Source organism: Anolis carolinensis, unplaced genomic scaffold (genome assembly GCF_035594765.1).
Source record: "Anolis carolinensis isolate JA03-04 unplaced genomic scaffold, rAnoCar3.1.pri scaffold_11, whole genome shotgun sequence".
In the NCBI taxonomy this organism is placed as follows: domain Eukaryota; kingdom Metazoa; phylum Chordata; class Lepidosauria; order Squamata; family Dactyloidae; genus Anolis; species Anolis carolinensis.
Genome location: NW_026943822.1, coordinates 12,363,850 through 12,387,631, shown reverse-complemented (window position 1 = coordinate 12,387,631; position 23,782 = coordinate 12,363,850). Strand labels below are relative to the sequence as shown.

Sequence of the window (23,782 nt, the reverse complement as noted above, 5' to 3'; positions counted from 1 at the left end):
GAACTCTATGAGCAAAGTCCCTCTCTAAATTAGTAAGCGACTGCAACATAATAAAAGGATTTAAAAACATTTCTTCAAAGGTTATTCATTAGTGGGGGCAATTGCTGTTAAGAGGTTCCATCCCAATATTCCCCTTTCAACAGTATATTCAAAAATTAACTCTTTGGGTACGAAGTTTATTAAATATGGAGGATCATGATAAACCAAGAAATGTTTTTTTCCTGCAAAAAGGGGAACACTGGTATAAGTTACACCACACAGTTAACATGAACGCTCCAGATTTTGATGTTTCATACCAAGTAGGAACCCAGACTCACCAACTCCAATTCATCCTCCTCCGACTGTACTCAGCAAACAAGAGGAATAATACAGTTACTAAGAATAGGACAGCATTCAAGAATGAAAGAGTCATGCTGATACTTGAAGAGTTGGCTATATTTAGCCTCACTAGTATTTTGAATTTACAATGTGATTCAGTAAGCAGACATATGTCACGTGCAACACAGCGATTTTGCAGAAAGCTATGCTAGCCAGCCTGACAAAAACCCTATACACAACTGGCCCAAACTTTCTAAGAGCAAACAAATACTATGTTCACAAGCAACAGCATTGGTTTCTTGTGCTTACTGCAAACATTTTAAAATCAAAGAGCGCTGCTATTTTTGCTAAGCTGTTTTGGCAACTCACAATTTGGCTTATTCAGAACAATAAGCCAAACCAAACTGAAAGTTTACTGAGATTCCTAGTCCGGACTCAACTGGCAACTCAGAGCCTTGTGAGAGCTTGAGGAAATGTAGAATTGTGTAACTGAGATGAAGCACTATTTTTACTTGCACCACAGACATATGGACGAAATGGCCCTCGAGGTCCCTTGCAACACTATGGAATTAACCAGCCAGAGTTAGGAAGGAAAATTGTTTTGTGCCCTAGGGACTAAGAAAGAACAGTCAGCATACCTATAACTGTGATTCTTTGAATTTATGAATAGATATATAAGTCCATTGTGCCTGTTCAATGCACATTTGGAAACTTTTGGTAGAAGTCCCGTTCGTTCTCAGTCCACACATATATTGTGTCTCTTGCCTTTCTCCTCAATTCTGTGTTTGTTGCAGTGCGAAAACAGTGGAAGAGGATAGGCGGCACAAGAAGAGCAGAGATGGATAAGCTGCACAAATTTACAGATGATCCTTCAAAGAACCACAGCAACAAGTAAGCAACCTGTTCTTCATCTTTGTGGTCAATTGTAACAATTACTCACCAAATGAAATTGGATGGGTCATTCCAAGGTGGATGGAGAAACTGCTCTCTCAAAATCAACATCTACTCTGATCACTTTATATTACTGAATAAATACAGACCACACAAAAATATTTTCACTAACAGACAATATTGCCTGATTGTAGGATCTCGTCTCCACGTGCCCTTTTTGAAACAAATAACCATTTAAGATCCCCAAAGGGCAGCACAAACAAGAAATCACTGATGGCTCACAGTAAAATCAACAACCAATTCATAGCAACAGGAAAAGAAGAAGGGGAAGAAGTCTCCCCCTCTTCGCATATATTCCAAAAAATGACATCTCTTTTCGACTCATTTGGAAATGAGAAAATGCTCATCTATACAACCAGTAAGGTGGACAAAATGAAGCTGAAAAGATAGTTCTAAGCCTCAATACAGCTCAGTGAGCAGGTGGGTTCTCAACAAGATGATGACTTAGTTCTAGAAGGATCCAAGTATGCATAGTATGGGCAAATCGGTTTGAGACAGCCACAAGCTCTAGTTACCTATTATGCAAATATATTCTATCTAGATGGTAAGAGGTGCACATCCTAGCTCTACCCCCTTCATCATATTCTGTTCTTAATGTTACATTAAAAGCAATGTTTCTTAATACAAGGCCCTCCCTTATGCATGGACATTTGCTTCATCATTATGGAATCTGGTTCTGGGGAAACAGAAAGGCCCAATTGCCTGGATAGTGCTCACACCAAGGGAAAATTCTTTTCCTCATGTTTGTTGCTTCCCATGTTAGAACAACAATGGAAACAGAGAGAGTAGGACTAGCTTGCTCCTCTTTTCACATATTGACAAAATATATCTCAATTGCAAGCCAATAAAATTACAGAAACTAAAAAGAATATTCTCAGCTTTCATTGTATTTGTACACTTTCCTAGTCTTTGAGACCACAAAGCTTGAAATGCTGTGGAAATAACCAATTCCAACTAGATGGGCCAGAGTGCCAACGTTCTACATAATCCTTTCCATCTCCCTAAAATTGGCTCCTGAAGATTGGACCACTCTAAATATCATAAGACGTCAGACAAATCCACATAAATCCATAACAGTTGCTAAGTCATGACACTTGCAGGTGTCACAACCTCCTGTTTCAAAAAAGCAAAGAGTTCCGAACGATATTTGCAAAGCATATGTGAGTGTAGCCCTGCCCCCTTTACAGACTTCTGAATTCAGTTTGAGATAACATCTCTATCCACACAGATGCATAAGGTTTGCCAACAGTAGCACTTTTAAGAACACTGTGGATAAAGAGAGAACCTAAAAAGTCAAGCTTACCAATGGAGGCATCATGCCTTTGCTGGATGGAGGGATGACAACTCGGAGATCTGGCTTTCGGTTGTTCATTCCAAGATTGCCTCCTCCGGGCGGAGGGGGGGATTTGGTAGGCATCACTTTGCTCAGGCCGTTTCCACTCCCGGTGCTGCTAAGCAGGCCTGGTGAAGCTCGTGAGTTCACAAAGCCATTGCCTAAAGCAGGGAATGAGCCAAAAGATACATAAAGAGATAGGAACCTATTTTAAGACAGGAAGATTAATGGTCTGACATTGCATTTGTGAACATATACACACCTAATAGCTTTTGATCATCTTTTTATAAGGGTTCATACAGACACAACAGCATTCCAGGGAAATACGGCTGCTCTTAAAAGTGTATAAGCAACTTACCAACAAAAAGACCAAGAATGATGAAGAAAACTATGAATTGCCCACCACTCTCAATTATCCCTAAAGTGCATTGCTAAGGAGAACAATGATAAGGCTACAAAAGCAAGAGGTGGGTGGGCCTCCTGTCATTGTGTAGCTTCCTTGGGTGTCTCATGCTACCACCCACAACCCCAGTCATTCTGCTGGGAAACACAATGCACAGAGGGCAGGCACCTGTTTCCCAGCAGAATGCAAGGAATACAATTCTTCCAGGGAAAAAGGGTGCACACGTCCATAAGCATCATGTCTCTAAGCAGAATTGCTGGGAATCTGTCTGCAGCAGGAAAATGCAGCCTCAGTTATATCAGAAGAGACCGATGCGGCTCATCAGTCCCAAGAGTATGCCCTTTCTGCTTCCAAGTGAATGCTGAACTGTCAACCTGCCACAGCGTACAACAGGTTTGGCCAGTGGCTTTTATATGCATGTTCTCAAGCACTATCCAGGATCATTCCCAATGCATAGTTCTCGATCAGAGACATTAATATAGAAAGGGTTCCAAATAGCTAGAAAATGTAAGGAACGCTGAAGAGTGGAGTGATCCATTACATTTTACAATTCAGAACAAGACTGGGGGGGGGGACTTTTCCATGGTGGGGGGACCAATATGCAGAGATGGCACCACTTCAGGTGCTACAGCCGCTGAATTGCCAATGAAGTTCAATTGTCAGTGAGATGTTCCAAAGCCATCTGTTCTCTAACAGAATTCAGTTTCTTTAGCACTTTTCTCTGACACACAGTCCTTTACATTCACACATCACCAAAGGAGGAATTAGATGCTGCTGACGGTAAGAACACCAAGTACAACTGCAGCTTATGTTATCTCTGAACACCTTTACTGGCATAGATCACTTGAGGAAGAATCTGGAAGTAAAATACTTACTCTCCTATTGAAAATTACTACGCTTTCAAATGCAGCAGCAGTCACTCTTACACCTCACTGATCTTCACAATAACTACACAAAACTGAGAAATGGACCACAACCAGAGAATGCTCACACTGCTTATTTCAACACTGTCCACAGGCAGGACAACATTGAGAGACAAACGTTTAATCTGCTCTTGAAGTCATTAGAAGACAACAACATTCATTTACTTCCTAGTGAAATTACTGATTAAGAGACTCAATTAAGAGAACTTCAGCTCATAGCATCATTCTTTCTTTTCCTGATGCTCAGGCCTATGTACCATTGCTTGCACAGACTAGGAAAACACTTTTTTGAGCAGAAACCTTGTTTTCCTTGCATAAAATAATGCAGAATAATCCTTTCACAAGACTTTGGGACATTAAAATTGAGAATGATTACTGCAAAAGAATTCATTCTCTCCTCTGGTGAGGATAACTACCACAATTCTTCATCCTTGCATGCAAGGATTTATCATCCCCAAAATGCACACAGAGAAAGGACTCTTTTCTGACAAATGCATTTATCCAAATATGCCATATTTCAAAGTGCTCTCCTCTCCAAAATCTCAAATCATCAGATTTATTAGTTCATCTGGAACAGTGAGAAGAATGTTCTGTTACGGGAGTATGAAATGGTGGAGGCATGAACAATACACTATTTAATTGGATCAAAGTACTCCCCTGTGTCCTATTTTATTACAGTAGATTCACATTAACTTTAGAGGCATGCAAAAATCAGAACAGCATTGCCTCAACAACCTATGTTGTTAAGCCTCCTGAGCAAATGAGTTAAGAATGACATGCTAATTACTTATAAAATAGGACAAAGACATTCAGGATTTCTACTTGTAGGGAAAATTTGCCACATCAAACATCTACCAATGAAAACTTGTGCAATGAACTCTGAAACATATTTAAGAAGCCAAACTGGTCAGATGGTCCAAGTTCATTATGTTTCCATGTGAATCAAGAATATGCCATATAATAATGAATCTCAAGCTGACTGATATTGGATTCTAGTTATTTTTTTTCCAAATATACCTAGGACCAGTAACATACTGACTACAATTATTGCCTTCTTTTGTCTGGTGGCTTGTGGACTTTGAATTGCACTGCCGTAAAAAAACACCCATACTTGATATGACAATACATTACCAAACAATATCAGTAGTGAAGGACAGAGTGTCTTTGTGAATTTGTCATTAATGAACACTAAAGGAATCTTGCCAAGTTTCCAGGAAGCTAGAATTCAGTTAGATCTTATAAGAAAGAACAATTCTTCACACAACTGAGTGACTACATTTCTTGATTTTTTTACTGTGTCAAAGTGTCCATTCTTTTGTCTACATTATATTGTTTACACCAGGGGTCCCCAAACTTTTTAAACAGGGGGGTAGTTCACGATCCTTTGGACCATTGGAGGGCCGGACTATAGTTGGCCACTGAGCAATAACAACAACAAACAACAACAACAACAAAGAGTGTTGGAAGAGACCCTTTGGGCCATTGAGTCCAATCCCCTTCTGCCTTTGTGCACCGAAAGCACAAGCAAAGCACCCCTGACAGATGGCCACCCAGCCTTAATGTTAATAATAATAACAACAACAACAACAACAAGGGTTGGAAGAGAAGAGACCCCTTGGGTTATTTAGCCCAACCCCCTTCTGCCCTTGTGCCGTGGGGGCCAGATAAATGGCTTCGATGGGCCGCATCCGGCCCCCCGGGCCTGTTTGGGGACCCCTGGTTTACACTTTTCTATACTGTTTTTGGGAAATCACGAAGGCATGATCAATTATCTCATGCCGTACTGTGCAGAAGTACCCCAGAAATGCCTCCAATAATTTCTAGCACTCGCGTTGCACAGAAAATATGACACAGTCATACATTTTGAGTTACTTGAATGCAATGCTGAAACATGGTTTATTAGCATGATCGGAATGCAACTCGGGCTTTTCCTCCTTTAGTGTATCTGGGGAGGTGACCAGAAGGGTTGACTTCTGCTTCAACAACTGAAGGCAGTCATCATGACTTCACGTTAATAACTTGTGATTAATCAGTTAACTATGATATAGGTAAACAACCTAACCTCAAATTCCTGTTTTCTATTCATAGTTTGCGTGGCTCTGAATAGAATGACAAGCCACAATTACTTGAAAATGGAAGCAAAATAATATTCCTATCTCCTGCTTGTGGGACTGCTGGGGAGGGGTGGGAGGAGTAAGCCTGAGCCTATGCTAAGAATGTAGAACTAAACCGTGGCTATAAACCAAACCTTTGGATTATAATTACAAGAATCATGCTGCTGTGAGCTTTGGGCTCACCCACGGCCTTCCCTGACCTCCACCCATATGCCTTCAAGACCATAAACCTTGATCTCTTGCAAACCTATTTTAGATAAATTGTGATTTAGTCAGTCTGAATTATTCTGACTCCAATTATTCTGAATCCAAAACAGGTTTATTTTAGTTATACTTTACGCAAATAAGCCAGCTTCATAAAACATGTTGTTAGCTTACTTTACAATATAGGTAAAATTAACCATACGTTGTCAACATTTGAACACTGAAATAAGTTATGGTTGTTATGATATGGACACAAATGCCTCATAAATTCTCTTTGGAATCATGCTATGGGTCAGGGGAGTGCACAATGCTTAATCTTGTAACAAAGCCATTGTTTGCAACTGCTGTAATTGCTGTTTTTTAGCTGGATTGAAATTTCCTTCTGCATGTCTCTCTCCTAAATTCTCATTTCTGATTGTTACAGGAATAAAAACCTTGTATATTTCATTCTATTCAGAGGGAGAGTTTATGCCTAGGCCCAGAAACAGATGTAAGGCCCTCCTTCCATGTTCTTCTTTGGAGGGAGGGATGAATGGGAAATGTTGGCTCGACTTAATCCCTTCCCACACTGCCATTCCCCTTTTCTTATGTGTCTTATTTAGATTGTGAGAGCAGGAAACTGTCAAGTAGTTGTAAGCCACTCTGAGATCCCTTATGACTGAAGGGAGGTATCTAAATACTCTAAATAAATGTTAAAATGAGTAAAACTTAGAAACCACAAGCACATTTACACAAAGGCGAAGTGCGGTCATAAGGTTTTCACCTTCATTCTTTGTGATCAGAGTTCTCCCAAATTCATATATAACCTTTTTGGGAGAAATGCAGGATATGAAGGATATTTTGAATATTTTTTCTTTTGCTTTGTTTTCTTCTGTTTCAGTTGTGTGTTATACTGTCTGTATTAAAGGGCCCCACAGTTTCAGGCACTGAATAATAATTATTATTCCAATTTGAAATTATGGTTTATATCTGCGAAATATGTCCTGGCTCTTTGTGCATTTTTAAAAGCAATATACAAGCGTTCTTTGGAAACAGTCATTTGAAATGCCTGAACAATTGCACTAAGAGCTGTAACTTAGCAACCAGATTTTGCAAACTGTAAATACTTCTGAATGGGGAAGAACACGCAGTAATTGTAACCAGGCTAAAAAAGATGGGAATCTGGTCAAGCATTTGTTTCTGGCCACAGGGGGAAAAAAGAAACAGCATGTGGAATCCAAGCCCAAACTGAAGAGTCATAGCAGGCTGGTTGGCATACACAGTCAACAGATAGGCAGTATTTACATAACACATCCAATTGATTTTTAAGGAGTTGATGTTAAGCATTTAACCAACCCCATCTGTGCTCTTCATAATAAAATGAGTCAATAGAGACAACTCAGAAGAGAGAAAACGGGAAGAGAGGACAAGTTCAGTCACTTTGTGTTCTCCTTTTGGGGCCTGAACCCGGGAAATCAGAATGGAAAATGTATGTTACTGCCACTGAGCTACAGCCAGTCCTCATAAGGAATGATTTTGAGGCGTTATTTTTTAAAGAGCTGTCAACCTAGCATACATATAAGGTCTTTCAGGATGTATAATACCGTTATATCTGTGCTTGCTTCTGTAAACGGATGTGTATACTTTGATGTAATGTCACATCACAGCTGATGTTGGAATAGCAAGGTGGGCACAGAAATAAAGCAAAAGGCTGGAAGGAGAAGGTGGCCAGGGATGTTTGAGGTTTAGTTAGAGCAAAACTCTACTAATACCAGGAAAACACACTAAACGTGTATGTTAGGACAGAGTATTATAATCACCAGTGAAAAGAAACAAAAGAAAACTAAAAAGGGAGAACCCCTTCCGCAAGACCATAAGGTCTGAGAAATCAAACAAATTAAAACAAAAAGTAAGGATTATGAATGATTAATAGGGGAATGCATTACATGATCAGAATAAAAATATATGATAAAGGAGTGAACTGAAGAACTATAGAAAAGAGATGAAAAAGTGAGATTCCTTAAAAAAAAAACATACAATTTTAGCAAGAGCAGTGGAATCTACTCTCAAAGTACTTGGGAGAAATAAATCACCAGGAACAGATGGCATACCAATAAAGCTGTTGCAAGCTACAGAGACAGAATCTATCCAAATTGACACAAAAATCTGCCTACAAATATGAAGAAAAAAATGGTTCACAGACTATGAATACTCAACATCCATTCCAATCTTCAAGAATGGAATACGTGGGACACTAATATCCTCGAATGCAAACAAAGTGATGCTTGCAATTGTACTGCAAAGGTTTTTACCATGTTAGGATTGTCTGGCAACACATCAGACATATACTTTTGTTATTCAACACTTTTAAGGCAAAGTCTACTACAACACAGAACTCAAGATGATCGATATTACAGCTTGCTCTTATGAAATTATCAACAATGTTAATTGTGCATTAGAGTTTTCTTTCAACATCACCAAAATGCGGCTCTGATGAAGTCCATTAGATAGTTATCTGTCTGAAATGAACTCAGCCCTTGTAAACAACTACTCAGAGCTTGTATATTATTCAGACGTCTTTTAGTACTAGAGTCTAAAAGGCAATGCTCTAAGCGTATTCACCTGAAGCAATCCCCTTTTAATTGCCAGGGAGGTTTCTTCAAAGCAGAGGTGCTCATGAATATTTATCCAAAAGGTCTGTGTATCTCAATGGGAATTACATCAGTGCAGGGCACTAGTCCTTTCTTCTTCTAGAAGACTACTCTTATTACTTTTTTCCAAGCAGGCAGGCTGTGCATGTGTTAAAGCTGCTTTTGCTTCCACACCCAATACAGTCATTTCCTGAAGCCCTTCTTGCAAGGGACTGTCAAGTCTTTCAGGGAACATTTCCTCCCCTTTCATGGCACTATCCGACTTCAAGCTTCCCACAAATGATTTTTCTGTGCATTTCTTCACTCAGACGGGCAGAGTGATCTGCAGCACTCTGCCTGCTAGAAAGCAAAGCCATTTTCTAGATAAATAGGAAGAAGCATAAACTACATACTCAGCCTAAGAGACCCTAGTTCATGTATGTATGCATGCACTCTCTCTTTCTCATACATACAGACTCACTCTTCTGCTAATGAATTATGTGTGACGGCGCTTCTCGTGATGATATATTCTCCCAACAAGAGTAGCCATTTACATTTGGAAAACCTTAGAAACAGCTTTAGTAGATGCCATTCTTGGTAAAGAGAGTGCATCAAATTATAAACCCAACGGAAAGGGCACTCAAAAGCACAAGGTTTTTTAGCAGAAGGTCAGCAGCCAGAGGCAGATAATGATTACAACATGATGTCATTGTCAGGCAGCCTTCCCAAATGAAGTCTGGCTCACCCTTTCCATGCCAGCGCCTTCTTCCCAACACAATGCATTCGCAGAGGCATGAACTGTGTGGATATGCACACATACAATATAAAACAGTATTTTATATCTTTTTTTAAAAAGTGTGAGAAAAGAACTGTAATTGGCTGCATCTGGAAAAGCAATCACAAAGCAGAATTAATGTGCTTTGCATCAGGATCAAGACAGCATTGTCATCACTTGCCAATATGAGTTTTTTGGAAGTACTCTGACATAAACAGCAGCATTACTTGATTGCTAGCACAAGCAAATTACCTATTTTTTTTCTTTTCTGTAAAATGAAATTCATTGATCAAGTAAAATAAAAGTGCAATTAGCTCAATTAATGGGATTACTCAACATGGAGGAAGCCACTGCCTTCTGAGATAATCTTGAGCCAAAATTAGAAAAAGCAAGCACTTCCACTTATTTATTTTACTTGCTCCAAAATACTGATATATTGTATTTTAGTTTAATGTCATCAATATATTTTTGTTTACTATCATGAATACGTTATGATACAAAATGTCAATTTCACACAGAAAACAACTTTATCATCGTCTTCATTGCCAATCCAAAGCTAATTCAAGTCAATGATCATTTTAAAACGGACTAGATCAGGTCAGGGTGTGTGTGTGTTCTTACTGTGAAGTTTCAAGCATAAGGCTTCTTTTGAAACCACAGGCATGCTATTATATAGATGTTAAGCAGCAAGCCTGCTACCAAGACTTCCTGCCACCTGTTGCATCTTTGAAGGCCTGAGAACAATTTTCAAAAGAAGCTCCACGTAGAAAGCATTACTGGTTGAACACACAGCGCCTTCACACAGAGTTTATGAGATGTAGTCCTGCCAATGCTATGCAAAGTCATGGCTCCTAGAGGAAAGAAAGTTTGAACAACCAAAGGAAGCATTACTCTTGAAGAGTTCCGTCCCCAAAACAGCACAGCAAGGTTCTCTCTGGAAAATGGGCTTGATCTCATAAACATGGGATGCTGCAAATGAACAGTGGAATCTCTGAAGAACTATGTGACTGAAACACAATAGAAGCCTCAAATAGTAGTACCTTCCAGATAGGTCTCCCTTTCCAGATAATTGTCCACTCTCAAATCTTATAGTCATGGTAAATAGGTTACTTCTGAACAAAACAGACATACTTGTAACCCCACATTCCTGAATTTATGCATCAGGTCTCCAGCGGATGAAAGGTGTCAACTAGAACAATGACATGACTCTTTCCCAATGCTCTGTTCTTGGTGGCAGTTAATTTTTATACTTGATGCATCACCTCAATATTTATTTATTTATTTTAAACATATTTCATTTCTATCTAATAGATTAGACAAGTGAGCCAAAAGGGTATTAAGACAGTTCGTAAAAATTTTAATACATTTATTTCATAAATGAATTACTAGGTTCATAAGTTAACCCTCCTTCAGAAAAAATCTTCTCTGTGTATTTCTACACCTCAGGACTCCTTTCCCAGTCTGCCTCCTAAGTTTCCTGTGCGTCACCTTTATTTTACTGGAACACCAATATTATTTACATAGCAGCCATGTGAATTGCTGAGCCAGCTCCCTGTCAAATGAGAACACATTTGCCTTTCAAATGTGGCAGCTGCCTATTTCCCCACCCACTGCCTCTTACCCTACTTTCTCCATTTATTTTCTATTCTCCATGACATCTGGTGGAAACAGAGCAAGTATCCTTGGAAAAAAAGCTTTCAATGGGTGCCAATTCAATTCTTGTTTCAATCTGAAGTGCCTTGAAATCTTTAAATAGCCTGGGTTCTGATTATCTAACAAAATGTCCCCTCCCACATAGCAGTTCAGGCCCCCGAACGCCTTGTTCCAAAACCCACCCCCTTTAAGAAACCAGATTGCTTCCCATGGAGGAGGCAGGGACTTTTCGACTGCAGCCCCAATGCTTTGGAATAACCTCCACAGAAAGGCTCCTCTTCTCTTTCCCAAGGTTGCTGCACAGAGAGCAAAAGAAGCTCTCTTACCTTATAAGGAGTTCTTATAGCTGGGTGGGCTTTGTTTCAGTTTGTCTAATCACATAAAATGTACTTGGAAAGTAACTAGTTTCCCTATTGCACTCATATGCATAATGAACCATGTTGTTGTTGCTTGCCATCAAGTCAGCTACAATGCACAACCAATCTATAAATGAGAGCCTTCAGGTCACCCTCTTACTAATAGTGTTGCTCAGATCTTGCAAATGCAACCTGTGACTGAATTTATCCACATGCAATACAATCTTCCCCTTTTCCATTTGTCTTCCCACTTTATAGAACACTATTCTCTTTTCTAACCACATCTCACAGCAAGCTACTAGGGAGAAATAGGTATGTAAATCTAAGTAAAATTAACGATTGTAAAATTCACCCCTTTTGGCAGAATGCAAGGAAAAGGCAATTTGCACTTGTAATAATCTTTCTTTTCCTAGTTTCATCATATTAAGAAGTCACACTTTTACCAATAAGGAATCTATAGCTCAATTTTCCTATACATGTCCAGGATTCCCAAACAAAAAAAGCCAGAGGCTGAACATGTGGCTAGAACCCTTCCTCCCCATTTACTATGTACATTCAAATACGTGTACTCCAAAATCCCCAAAATATCAAAATCTTAAAACGTCTAGTCCCAAGCATTTCAGATAAGAGACTTCACAGACTATACCAAAACATGGCAAATAAAGACCTTCTTTCTAGTAAACCTTTTTGTCTGTTATGCTTTAGTTTCTTGTCTCTAACACAAATCTTGATAAGTCAGGGTATACATTTCATAAATAAATACGTTTTGCTAAACTGTTTATCATGCTTTTTAGCTTCCATTACATGATTTAGTGCCTTTAGGGTATTCAGGCCCACGACTAGTTGTAGACATGTGCCAAAATATGGCACACAGATGAACAAGTGGAATAATATGGGATTGCAAGTGAAAAATAAAGAGTTGCTTTGCAATATTATTTGTTTCATACGTGAAAGAATGTATTCAAACATTCAGTGATTTGTTATTAGATTGTATTCCAACTGAAGTATGTCCTTCTTTAGTATGCATTTGTTGGACTGCAATTTAGACTTTTGGGGTGACAGAAGTTGATTTCCACCTGCCACAATGTATCAACTGACAAACTGTCAAGTCACAGCATCATGGCAAAATAATGTGCTGTAACAAATCAGCAAACGGGCGTAATCTGAATGCCTTTGAAGCCTTGACCGGAGGAGAGGGGAGAAGCACTTCTAATGAGCTTAAAGGACTAACAGAACTACTACATCAACATGAAAAACAGTTATCTTACTGAAATATAACCTTACTCTCAACACACACTCCTTCAGCCATCATGCCAGTCCTAGTACTACAATCTGACATTAAGTTTAAAATAAGGTACTATATCTTAATATCAATTTCCCAATCAGAATCTTTTTAAAAAAAATAGATTGCAAAAATGAGAAACTATATTTTAAGTTCATTAGGATATCTGTGCAGAGAATAAGGGGGATAAGATAGGAACACCTGGACCTGACATTTTTCCTGGTTTGAATTTTCTTTGAAAGAGGACACTATCTTCAACAAAATGCGTAAGGTACTGGGAACTGTTACATTAATGGACTGTTGCCAGAGTTTGTACTCATACCATCTGGAAAAATGCTGACATACATTTGGGGCCATAAGACTACTAAGAAATATGCACAAATTTGAGGGATCTACATGAACCAGAAATATTATTATTACAAGTGCTCTACTTCACAAATACTACATAATAAATAACTGACCTGAAATCTCTTTTTAGAGTCCTGTAACTATAACACTGGCCAACACACGTTTTGGGGCCTCAAATGTTAGCCTTGTTTTTGGGTTTACTTGACCTGCCGATTCCAAAAATGGCAACAGTTTTCCCCTATCATTTCTAGTTTTTGAGATACAGAACATATACCAGTCTTTATCTGCTCATACATAGAAAATCATCATAAGCATATTTGAGAAACTAGAGCTGGTGCAGTCTAGCCAATGCAAATTTTATGAATTTGCAGTGTCCAAAGAACCCCAGAAACATTTTTTTTGGATGTGTTATGTAATGGATCCACTGGACTAACTGCTGGATGGTGAGCCAATATTTGTATGTTTCCCTCTCACTAATTTTTTAAGATACTTTTTTTTAATTTATTGTGTAAATGAAACACAAAAAGAGAACAAAAAGGAAAAAACTGAAAGAAAAACATACATAAAAAGAAAAGAAAATATTAACAAGACGTTATACAGCCATCTAATGAAAATCATATACAAGATATTAATGACTGTAGACTTATCACATTTTGTCAAATCCTTACCCCTCTTGCCCCACACCCGAGAACCCGTCACCCAAGGCCTTCGACTCCACTCAATGTGGATCTCATATCTAACAAGCATCTGCCCTTATTTCTTATCGTAATAAATTCCCTGTGTGGCGACTTTCAAATCTACCTTTGTCTTCCTTTCTAGAAATCCAAATACAAGCCTCCATTTATTTACAAATTCTTTGTTATTTCCTCCTCTAATACAATTTGTAAGCTTGGCCATTTGGATATACTCTAGTACAGGGGTCCCCAAACTACGGCCCGGGGGCCACATGTGGCCCATCAAAGCCATTTATCTGGCCCCCGCAGCGGCGGCTCCCTCCTCCTCTGCCGAGGAAGGCGTGTGCAATGAGAAAGAGGAGGGAAAGGCACACACCTTTCCCTCCTCCCTCACCCCACACACATTTTTCCCGCTGCCACTGAGGAAGGTGCAAACTGGATGAGGGAGGAGGGAAAGGTCCGTGCTTAAATAAGCTTTGCTCATTTATAATGGTATTTTAATTATTATTTAATTAATTATTAATTATTATGGGGTGCTTTGCTTGTGCATTTGGTGCACAAATGCAAACGGGGGTAGGACTAAGTGGCCCAAGGGGTCTCTTCCAACCCTCTTTATTATTTTTTATAGTTATGATTATTTTTATTATTATTATTATTATTATTATTATCATCATTGAGGCTGGGTGGCCATCTGTCAGGGGGTGCTTTGCTTGTGTTTTTGGTGCACAAAGGCAGAAGAGGGTTGGACTAAATGACCCAAGGGGTCTCTTCCAACCCTCTTTATTATTTTTTATAGTTATGATTATTTTTATTATTATGATTATTAACATTGAGGCTATATTTGTTCCCATTTTGTTTTTTTACTTCAATATAAGATATGCGCAGTGTGAATAAGAATTTGTTCATAGTTTTTTTAAAACTATAGCCCGGCCCTCCAACGGTCTGAGGAACCGTGAACTGGCCCCCTGTTTAAAAAGTTTGGGGACCCCTGCTCTAGTACTTTCTCTCTCTCATCTTTAATAGTTAACACTATTTCCCTGTTCAAAGAATTTGCTATTGTTAGTCTTGCCACAACAAAGCTGTATTGGCAAATTTCTTCATCTAATATTACACTAATATTTTTTCTGAATAACCCTAAATAATCCTAAAAGGCACATTTCCTCTCACTAACTTAATGGGTTTACTCTACTGGAATGGCCAGAACAGTGGAGTGATTTCTGTGGTGTACTAAAGCATCCGGGCTCAAATCTTCACTCAGTCATGCAAACCCACTGGGTGGCCTTGGGGAAATCACACATTTCCAACTAAAGAGGAAAGCAATAGCAAATCTGACCTAAAGAAACCTTGCAAGAAAACCCCATGATATGGTCCACCTTACAGTCATCATATAAATAAGGTATGGGCAAACTTCGACCTTCCAGGTGTTTTGGCCTTCAACTCCCACAATTCCTGACAGCCTATCGGCTGTTAGGAATTGTGGGAGTTGACATCAAAAAGTCAACAAAAGTTTGCCCATGCCTGATATAGATCATAAACAATTTGAAGGCACATGACCACAACTTCACTGATATTATGCTGTCTGCTTATGCTTAAATGTTCAGTGAAGCCAAGCAGTTCAAAATGTCAGAACAAACAGGTTCAATTTCCCAAAGCCACTTTGAACTGACATACTGTCACATCTTTCCATCACGTTTCACACTTACAATCAAAACCTATTTCTCCCTTATCACTGGTAGGAAGGATTAATCTCTCGCAGGAAAACGTCTGTGCTGTTCTTTCCAGGCTAACTGATCCTTCATCACTGAATGATGTTGGGAGTGGGCAAGTAATACTGGCAGCAGGTGTTCCTGCTATCTTCCGGTAATTTGAGAACTGGAACACAGATGCCTCTGCACTGACTGAGCTCAGCAGCACAACTCCCCAGCTTGTCAACAAGTTCAAGAAAAAGAAAACTGACGCTCGAACGCACACACATCTGTGGAGTCTGATTTTCTTCCTGTTTTGGTGACTATTCTGTTCACTACACCATACAGAAAGTCATGCATATTGCACGCTCGTCAAAGCAAGGAGCCATGCTATCACTGTCATCCAAGAAGCACATAGGTATGAAAATATGCCAGCACAATCTAATATTCTCACATACATTTGAGCATTTCTTCTGAAAGTGCACTTACTAACAATCAGCAAAGAATCATAGAATCACATATTTGGAAGAGACCACATGAGCCATCTAGACCAACCCCCTTCTGCCATGCAGGAAAGGCACAATCAAAGTATTCCTGATAGATGGTCATCCAGCCTGTTTAAACAATTTAATTATAACTATGGATACAAAAATCCAAGATATTTATACTTATATTTTCTAAATATGTATACTTATGCTTATTCAGAAACACCAAAAATGACATATCCAAAAGTATCCTACATGTAACAAATGTAAGTAAATGCTAGAACTAAAGGACAGCAATCATCGTCTTGAATTGAAAAGTTAAGTTTCAAAAGAAACAAGCTGGAGTTATCCACCTAGAGTAGCATTCTTTACCAGGCTCTTTAAGTGACACTTTTTATCACATTAAACTTGTTATTGAGATGGAAAGCTTTGCAACTTACCCACTGGACTAGAACCAGCTCCATTTGGCACTGAGAGATCTGTTGTGGTCAACATACCACCTAGTAGGGAATAATGAGAAAAACATGTGTTTACTATATAATGAAATTATTAGAAGTGTCAAAGTCCATTGAAACTTAATTTACAGGGGGGAAAATGCTCACTTGCGCTGCCGGTGCTGGATGGTCTTTGGGGACCCCCAGGCGATACGTTTCGGTGCAAGGAGGCTTGAGGAGGGGTCAGCATGGTGGTGTCTGTCAAAGTGGAACTGGCGGCCAGTGCTGGAGAGACAAGGGAAGTCCCAGGATGACTGTAGGTTAAAGAATTTGGGCTGGACACAGGAACCGTGACCGACATGGAGAAGTTCTGCGGAGGTAGCCCAGGCTGAAAAGAGCAGGGGAAAAGTATGTGAGCTTGGCTTACAGACTTGCTTTTCGTAAAGTTTTAATTTATAATTTAAAAAGTACTAACTTTCCGCATTACTAAAAGAGCCTCAACATTCATCACAAATCGTTTAATGCAAAATACTGATATTTGTTACATATAGCTTCACAGGAACACCACACTGCATTCTCAAAACCAATTAGAAACCATTAAGAACGATAGTCAAGTACTACAAATTCATCAGATGGAGGGATGTTTATGAAGTAGTGCAAAGAAAAAAAAATGGAACACATTATTGACACTGACCCATTATGCCCAGACAAGCCCTTTAATATATATATATGTTGGTTATTTCCAAAATGTATGCTTTAATAATCAAAAACTTTAATTCAGAATACTTAAACATGCAAATGAAAGGAAAGTTATGTTCTTAGGAAAAATCCTCTTAGAAATGCCATTTTTAAAAACATTCACAGCAAATTAATTTCACACATGTAGTCCAGTGCAGCTACCATGTTAAAAAGTTCTTGAAAAAATGTAAAATGTTAATGTGAGTTATTATTACACTGGTATGTGTTTGTGAAACTATTCTTAGGCCACATACTTGACTGATACTCCCTGCTTGATACACCCATTACCTCAATACAGGTACCTTACTCTCAAAGGAAATTGGGTTTTCCACCCCTTTTAGCTGTTAACACCAATAAAACCTAGTAGTTTAGTGGCAGGGAAGGCCCCTAAAGAATTTCAGAGTCAATAACAAAAACAACAACAACAACAACAACAACAACTTATTTATATTCCACCCTTCTCCCCGAAGGGATTCAGAGCAACACCTGCTCTCCTTAAAGTTGCCCACTGTTTTCTCAAACATACTGTATGTAAGGCGAAAATTAGGAAATTTAATTATAACACAATGCTTTGAAATCCTTCTGACCACTTAATTTGAAAGAGCATGTGTTGTGTAAACACCACTGTAGTGTAATTGGGGAAATGTATATGAGTCTTTCAACTTGTTCAATCTTTCCTATTTCCTTCAAATTCTTTCTGAAAGGTTTACAGTATATGAATGCTTCTGGTCCTTGTCTCATTCCAAGACGAAATCCACATTAATGAAAACAACCACTTATTCTTTCTTTATAAAATTTAATTGGTCAAAATTTTTCATTATAAATTGAAAATATTGTTTTTTTTACATCACCAGCTTTAGCCACATACCATTAGGAACTAACATTGAACCTTATCAAGAACACAGGAATTGTGTATCATATTACTTTTATATTTTAAAGCAGTAATATAGTATGTCAATGTTCCTTTTAAAAAATCTTAGTCATATTATTTGGGGGAAAATAAAGGATAAACTTCAGCTTGATTATAAGAATGTTATGGAAATTCTACTCAGCAGAGAATTATAAGATGCATCACTTCAAAAAATCTTTTACACATCAACTTTGGACACATTATCTAGGCAGCAAGCCTAGAATTAAATGTATGTCCATGCAAATCACTCAATTCTCACAACTTTCAATTATAATAGAACAGACCTGGTTTGGTCATATGCAAGTATACACAATACACAACAGACACTGAGAATAACATCTCTTCTTGGACAATGCCAGATAAAGTTGCTCAGAGCAAAATTACTTTTTTTGTGTATACTGTAAACTAATGCTAAAGAAACATAATAGAAATGCAGTCTATCCCAGAATCCTAAGCCTGGTCCGTTTTGAATGAATTGCTCATTAATTTTCCCAGGAAAATTTGGGAATTCAGTTTTGTCATATTCTTGAGAATCCCGCTAAGAGATATCAAAGGTTCTAAACAAACCCTTTACAAAGAATTCAACAAAAAAAAGCCAACCCATGGCAAAGTATAGTCCATCAAATTTCATAAGACATATGCATTTTATGTCAAAGAAACTGCTTTCTATGCAAGGATTTTTTTTGTTTATTTGCAGAGAAACTGGAATATTGAAGTGAGATGATACATAACAAATGAAACTCAAGATAGTTTTCTGAAAATGTAGCAATTTCCCCAATTAACTTTTGCATCCAAGCTAAATTACCAGTATTTTTTTTTAGGAATTCCCCTGAAAGGCGGACAGAATTCAGGAAATCATAGGACAGTTAATTTATGTCTGGGTCTGAGTCAACGTTTAGAATACACTAGTTTAAATATATTGGTTCTCAAATATATAGAAGGACAGAATTTTCCAAAGAAGAATCAATATGGTTTCAGAAAATATAAGTTATACCTCTCTAATCTTTCTGAGTTTTTGAGAGAATCAAAAAGCATGTGAGGTGGGATGACCCAAGGGATGGTATTTAATGGAGAGTAATCAATAGCTATTAGTCATGATGATCAAATATAACCCCCCAGTCTCATAATCAATATCTTTCTGCATAACAGATGCTGGGATCACAAGCAGACAGTGTGATTTCACTCATATCCTGATGGGGGTTTCCCAAGGATATCTAATTAATCAGTGTGGGAACTGGATCCTAGGCATTTTTTCAAATCCAAAACAACTATATTCTTAGAATAAAATGAGAGAAAGAAACCTTATACTGAGACCTGATTGGTTAAAATTAGGTTTTGTTTGATTTCAACAATATATGGCAACCCTTATATTCTTCTAGATACCCATGAAGAGTAGAAGCTTTTTTCCTGAAAGGATAATTTTTTAGAAAACTGAGTGCACAAAAGGCTCTTCAGCTGCTTCTATCCCATAATGTTTGGCTTCTCACAGCCATCCAATATTGTAACTTTCAGTGTTAGGGTGGTATCATAATATGTTCTCATGCATGTAATAAAAGCACAAGCCATACCACAGTACTCACTGCGATTTTATGATTCCGCATCATATTATCAAACTCTTCATTAATTTTTTTATATTTTTCTTCTGTATGTGGCGTGAGCACATATGAGGTGTCAGGGTCTGGGCTGTCGCACCCTCTGTTTTCCTTCTTGTTCAGAGCCTAAATAACGAAGTTAATAAAAAGAATCAACAAATACAAAGTAGGAGATTTAAAAAGTACTTACAGGGCCTCGCTTGAAAATAAAATCACTATCTTCATTTAGTTTGCTGAATCTGTCCTCCGATAGTGGACTGTGCTCAAAGTAATCGTCAGCATCAGGGCTCTCACAACCATTAAGGCCTTTCTTTCTTAAAGTCTGAAATACAATTGGAAAATTCACACACAGAAAATACTAAACTTGCCAATGTTGTTGAGTTTTAAACTGCAAATTTTAAACTTTTGGGAGACTTTCACGCCCAAAATTAATTAAAAGAATGGTTTCAAAACACCTTCCCCTCTTTTCAGTATTCTTAAGACACATACTATTCCCCACATACCCCATTTATAATTATCAAATACCAAGTACTATAGGCTACAAAACCATCTCAATGTATTCTTTGCCTAAGAACGTCTTTTGAACTTCATGGGGTTGCCTATCCTCATTTGCAAAGGTGCAGCAGGAAATGGAAAATAGTCACAGAAGAAAGAAGTTCAGATCTGGAAGACGCAACAGAACAGAACCACTTGTTGTGATAGGATCTCTTGCTAGAGTCTTCCCTAGATACTGATGGATTTCTGTGAGCCTGAGCAAAGTTATGGAGTTATTCTCCAAGCTGTGAATCATAGCATTTTAAGACCGGGACAGAGAACTAGACCTTCTGAATATGGAAGCAAGTCTGGCATCTGGGAAGAGGCATGAGATGGCTTCTGGGTGGGGAAGCTGAACAAACCAGTTATCTGGGCCAAAATGGCGTGATCAGAATTGGGTTGGACCTGTCTCTGGTGAGCTCCAATCCTACTTTAATCATAACAGAAAGGGAGGAAACAGATAATTCAGACAACGGACCATCTACGCACAAATGCTTCCCTGGAGACCCCTACCTTTGCCCTGTTTTGGAGCAGAAACCTAGACATTTCGCATTGACAGGAAATGCAGAGATCAACATGAGATCTTCCCCATTTGGACAATACAAGATGAAAGGCTTTATCTGAGAAAGCTTTCCTTCATTGTCAATTTAGAATATGTTTTCAAAGAAATCCTGGTAAAAATAGAACACCAAGGAACACTGGTCAGCCCATCTTGTCCTAGATTGTTCAAGACCTGCTTGCAAGTTGCAGAAAAACCTCTATGAAAGAGCTCTTTGAGACAGAGTTTGAATAATATGGCTTCTAAGAAGTGCCTATAAGATGACCACCAGGATAAAATACAGGCACTTTTTACGCTTCAAAGATGGGACAGAATGTTCTCAACCCAATTTTTTTCATACTATTCTATGCACTTGGCAAGCTTATTTTATGAACCAGAAATGGCGTTTGGTTGATAAGTAATGAAATAAGCACCCAGAATTTCCAGAAGGACCTGATCATTTCTATTCCAGCCAACTTTTTAATGAATAGTCGTAGCATTTTGCTATGGAAAGCAGTTACGCTCTGATCAAAACTATTGTTCAAACTTTATAAATGTCAAAGGAGGAGCTGCATTGCAAAATTTTCAAGCAAATTTTCACATATTCGATTTGGCCATGGCTTGTGATTGCAATTTCTCACCAATACTGTGTCTGATAACAACTTGGATTTTTTTTTACACAAAATGACACTAGCTAATGTGGGGATGACAACTAGAATTAAAGCATAAATATTCAGCTACACATTTACCTTCCCTAAATATATTTCTGATGTAAAGACTGAAAGTAAAATCAGATCAAGTTTTGAGGCAACTGCCTTTCCGTAACAACAATCAAGATTAGATGTTATGATACATTTGAGCAAAGTAATGGAATCAAATTGTGCAAAGATCACAAGGTACCATTAAGATATAATTCCTTCTCAGGTTACTTGGCATGGCATTGTATGTCCCACATACAGTGCAAGGAGCTCCCACTAACTCAGCATACACAGGGAAAACAGGTGTAGCTTTGGCCAACACCTGTCACGGCACTTATCACTGCTGTCTATCCAATCAGGTGGATACTTATATGGCCCTAACCATAGATGGCCCTGCTGTCCAAGGCTCTGAAAGCTGTTAACCCTCCCAAACCTTGAACAAGGCTAGCCTGCCAGTCTTCTGCATCATGGTATCAGCAGGGAAAATGCTAACATTACAGTCTGGATTACATTTAACCTTTATAAATTACTGAATACTATAAATAGATTCAGAAAGCTTATGGCATTCATACTAGAATATGCACATTTTGCCCAACAAACTTGTCACTTGCATATGGAGAAAAAGGGGGATTATTCATGTTTCTTTTAATAAATAAATAAAATATAAAAAAGAGCAAGAATTATATGAGCCGGAAGCTGCAGCAATGTTTTTGAGTATTCAAGACACACTCCACAACGCCACACTGGAATCCAAAGGCAGAACTGAACATTCAATTACAATCTCTCTGAATAAATCTTCACAGAAAACAGTTGGAATGAGTTCATCCCACCAGTCAGAAGTTTAACTTCTAAGCTTTGAACAGAAGAATATTTGACCTCTTTGTAATAGTTATTTTAAGAACGGAATTAACCCTTCCTTCACTCAGGAAGAAGGGAAAGTGTTCATTATCTCCCACCAGATTCCGGAAACCTTCATTGCAAACCATGTTCTTGTCACTTTTAAGACTGCTTAAAAGTTACAGTCTCCTATTTCTGATAATTAAGTCGAAGTCTGTGCTGATATTGAAAAGTTGGCCTCCTAATCTCACAGAAAGAAATGTCCCTTTGCAGCCCTACCCCTGATAAGATGACCACTTATTTTCTCCCTATCAAGCACCATGAGAGTTAAACTGTTACTCCTGCATGTCATTGAAAGCACAAGTGGAATGCTGTAATCTTGAAGCAAAGCTGGACAAAATCAGTTGGAGACATGCCATGCCACACTATACTATGTTTTTTAACAGGCAGCAATGCCAGAGATAAGCAGCTCCTGCTGAAAGAGAAGAAAACGTGCTGATACATGCCAAACTAAAAACGAGGATCCTTTTGTGTTTTCACACTAATGAGTTCACCTGCTTCCTTTCAGTGTTCTTCACTGTAAGGTTCTGAAAGCTAGACAGAGCCTGTCCATTGGTTTAAATACACTGTCCCTACATGGGAGCAAAATGTTCTTTCCCCGCAACCAGGGAGCCACAAATTTTGAAAGCATTGATTTTGCCTTAAGAGCAGTCCAATCTACTGTGCCAACCCTGCAACTCAGAATGGGGATCTAGTTGCTGATACCACATGAGATACCAAAGATTTTTGGCTAATGGCAGGAAGATGTTATGCTATCCGGGTGCCTCTGTGGCCCAGTATGATAGCAGTAAGTGCTCATGCCACACTTCTCTAGGCTTAAGAAAAGAAAGGTGGTTCAGACACAATCTGAAACTACTAAAATCCCTTTGTTTCAGCAGGCCCCTGAAACTCATTGTAGCCCCTTCAGTTTCCAAGTGCCTTTGAAGACCAGCTCAAGCTCAGAGGGAAATGTGAACTAGGTCTTCACATATAGAGAAAATTTCCATGTTGCTCTGCTTTCCACATTACTTTATACTTCTAAGTGCCTACAGAACATGAGACAAAATCAGAATTTCTCCCACCTACTCAAGTCTTCTCTGGTCTAAAAGGTTATGAGAGGGTTTATACTTCTCTGCCCATCAACACAAACTAGTGTGCATACTGGCATTGCTTTCACAAGAGAGAAACACTTTCTGGCACAGATTAAAAGACTTAGAGCATCAGCCATGTGCTCTGCCAATGAATAGGCACAGTGAAATTATGCTGCCTGATGGGACTCATGGCATAACAAATATATACCAAAATTTGTGATACTACAATATGATCATCTCAACAAAATAACTTTAACA

General features: G+C 38.5%; 1 protein-coding gene across 11 annotated transcripts in view; it reads right to left on the bottom strand.

Moving 5' to 3' along the window:
- Positions 1-23,782, bottom strand: part of mef2a (myocyte enhancer factor 2A) — a 67,525-nt gene that overhangs the window by 8,885 nt on the left and 34,858 nt on the right. Inside the window, exons 4-8 of one of the 11 annotated variants that reach the window (XM_016996912.2) lie at positions 19,776-19,913; positions 16,716-16,935; positions 16,554-16,646; positions 2,573-2,763; positions 297-341 (exon numbers count right to left, since the gene is read on the bottom strand). In XM_016996912.2, the coding sequence (XP_016852401.2) occupies positions 297-341; positions 2,573-2,763; positions 16,554-16,646; positions 16,716-16,935; positions 19,776-19,913 (687 nt within the window). Of the gene's footprint in view, positions 1-296; positions 342-2,572; positions 2,764-16,553; positions 16,647-16,715; positions 16,936-19,775; positions 19,914-19,977; positions 20,110-23,782 lie in introns of all 11 variants that reach the window. The other 10 variants (XM_016996914.2, XM_008119337.3, XM_008119339.3 and 7 more) reach the window with 10 other exon arrangements.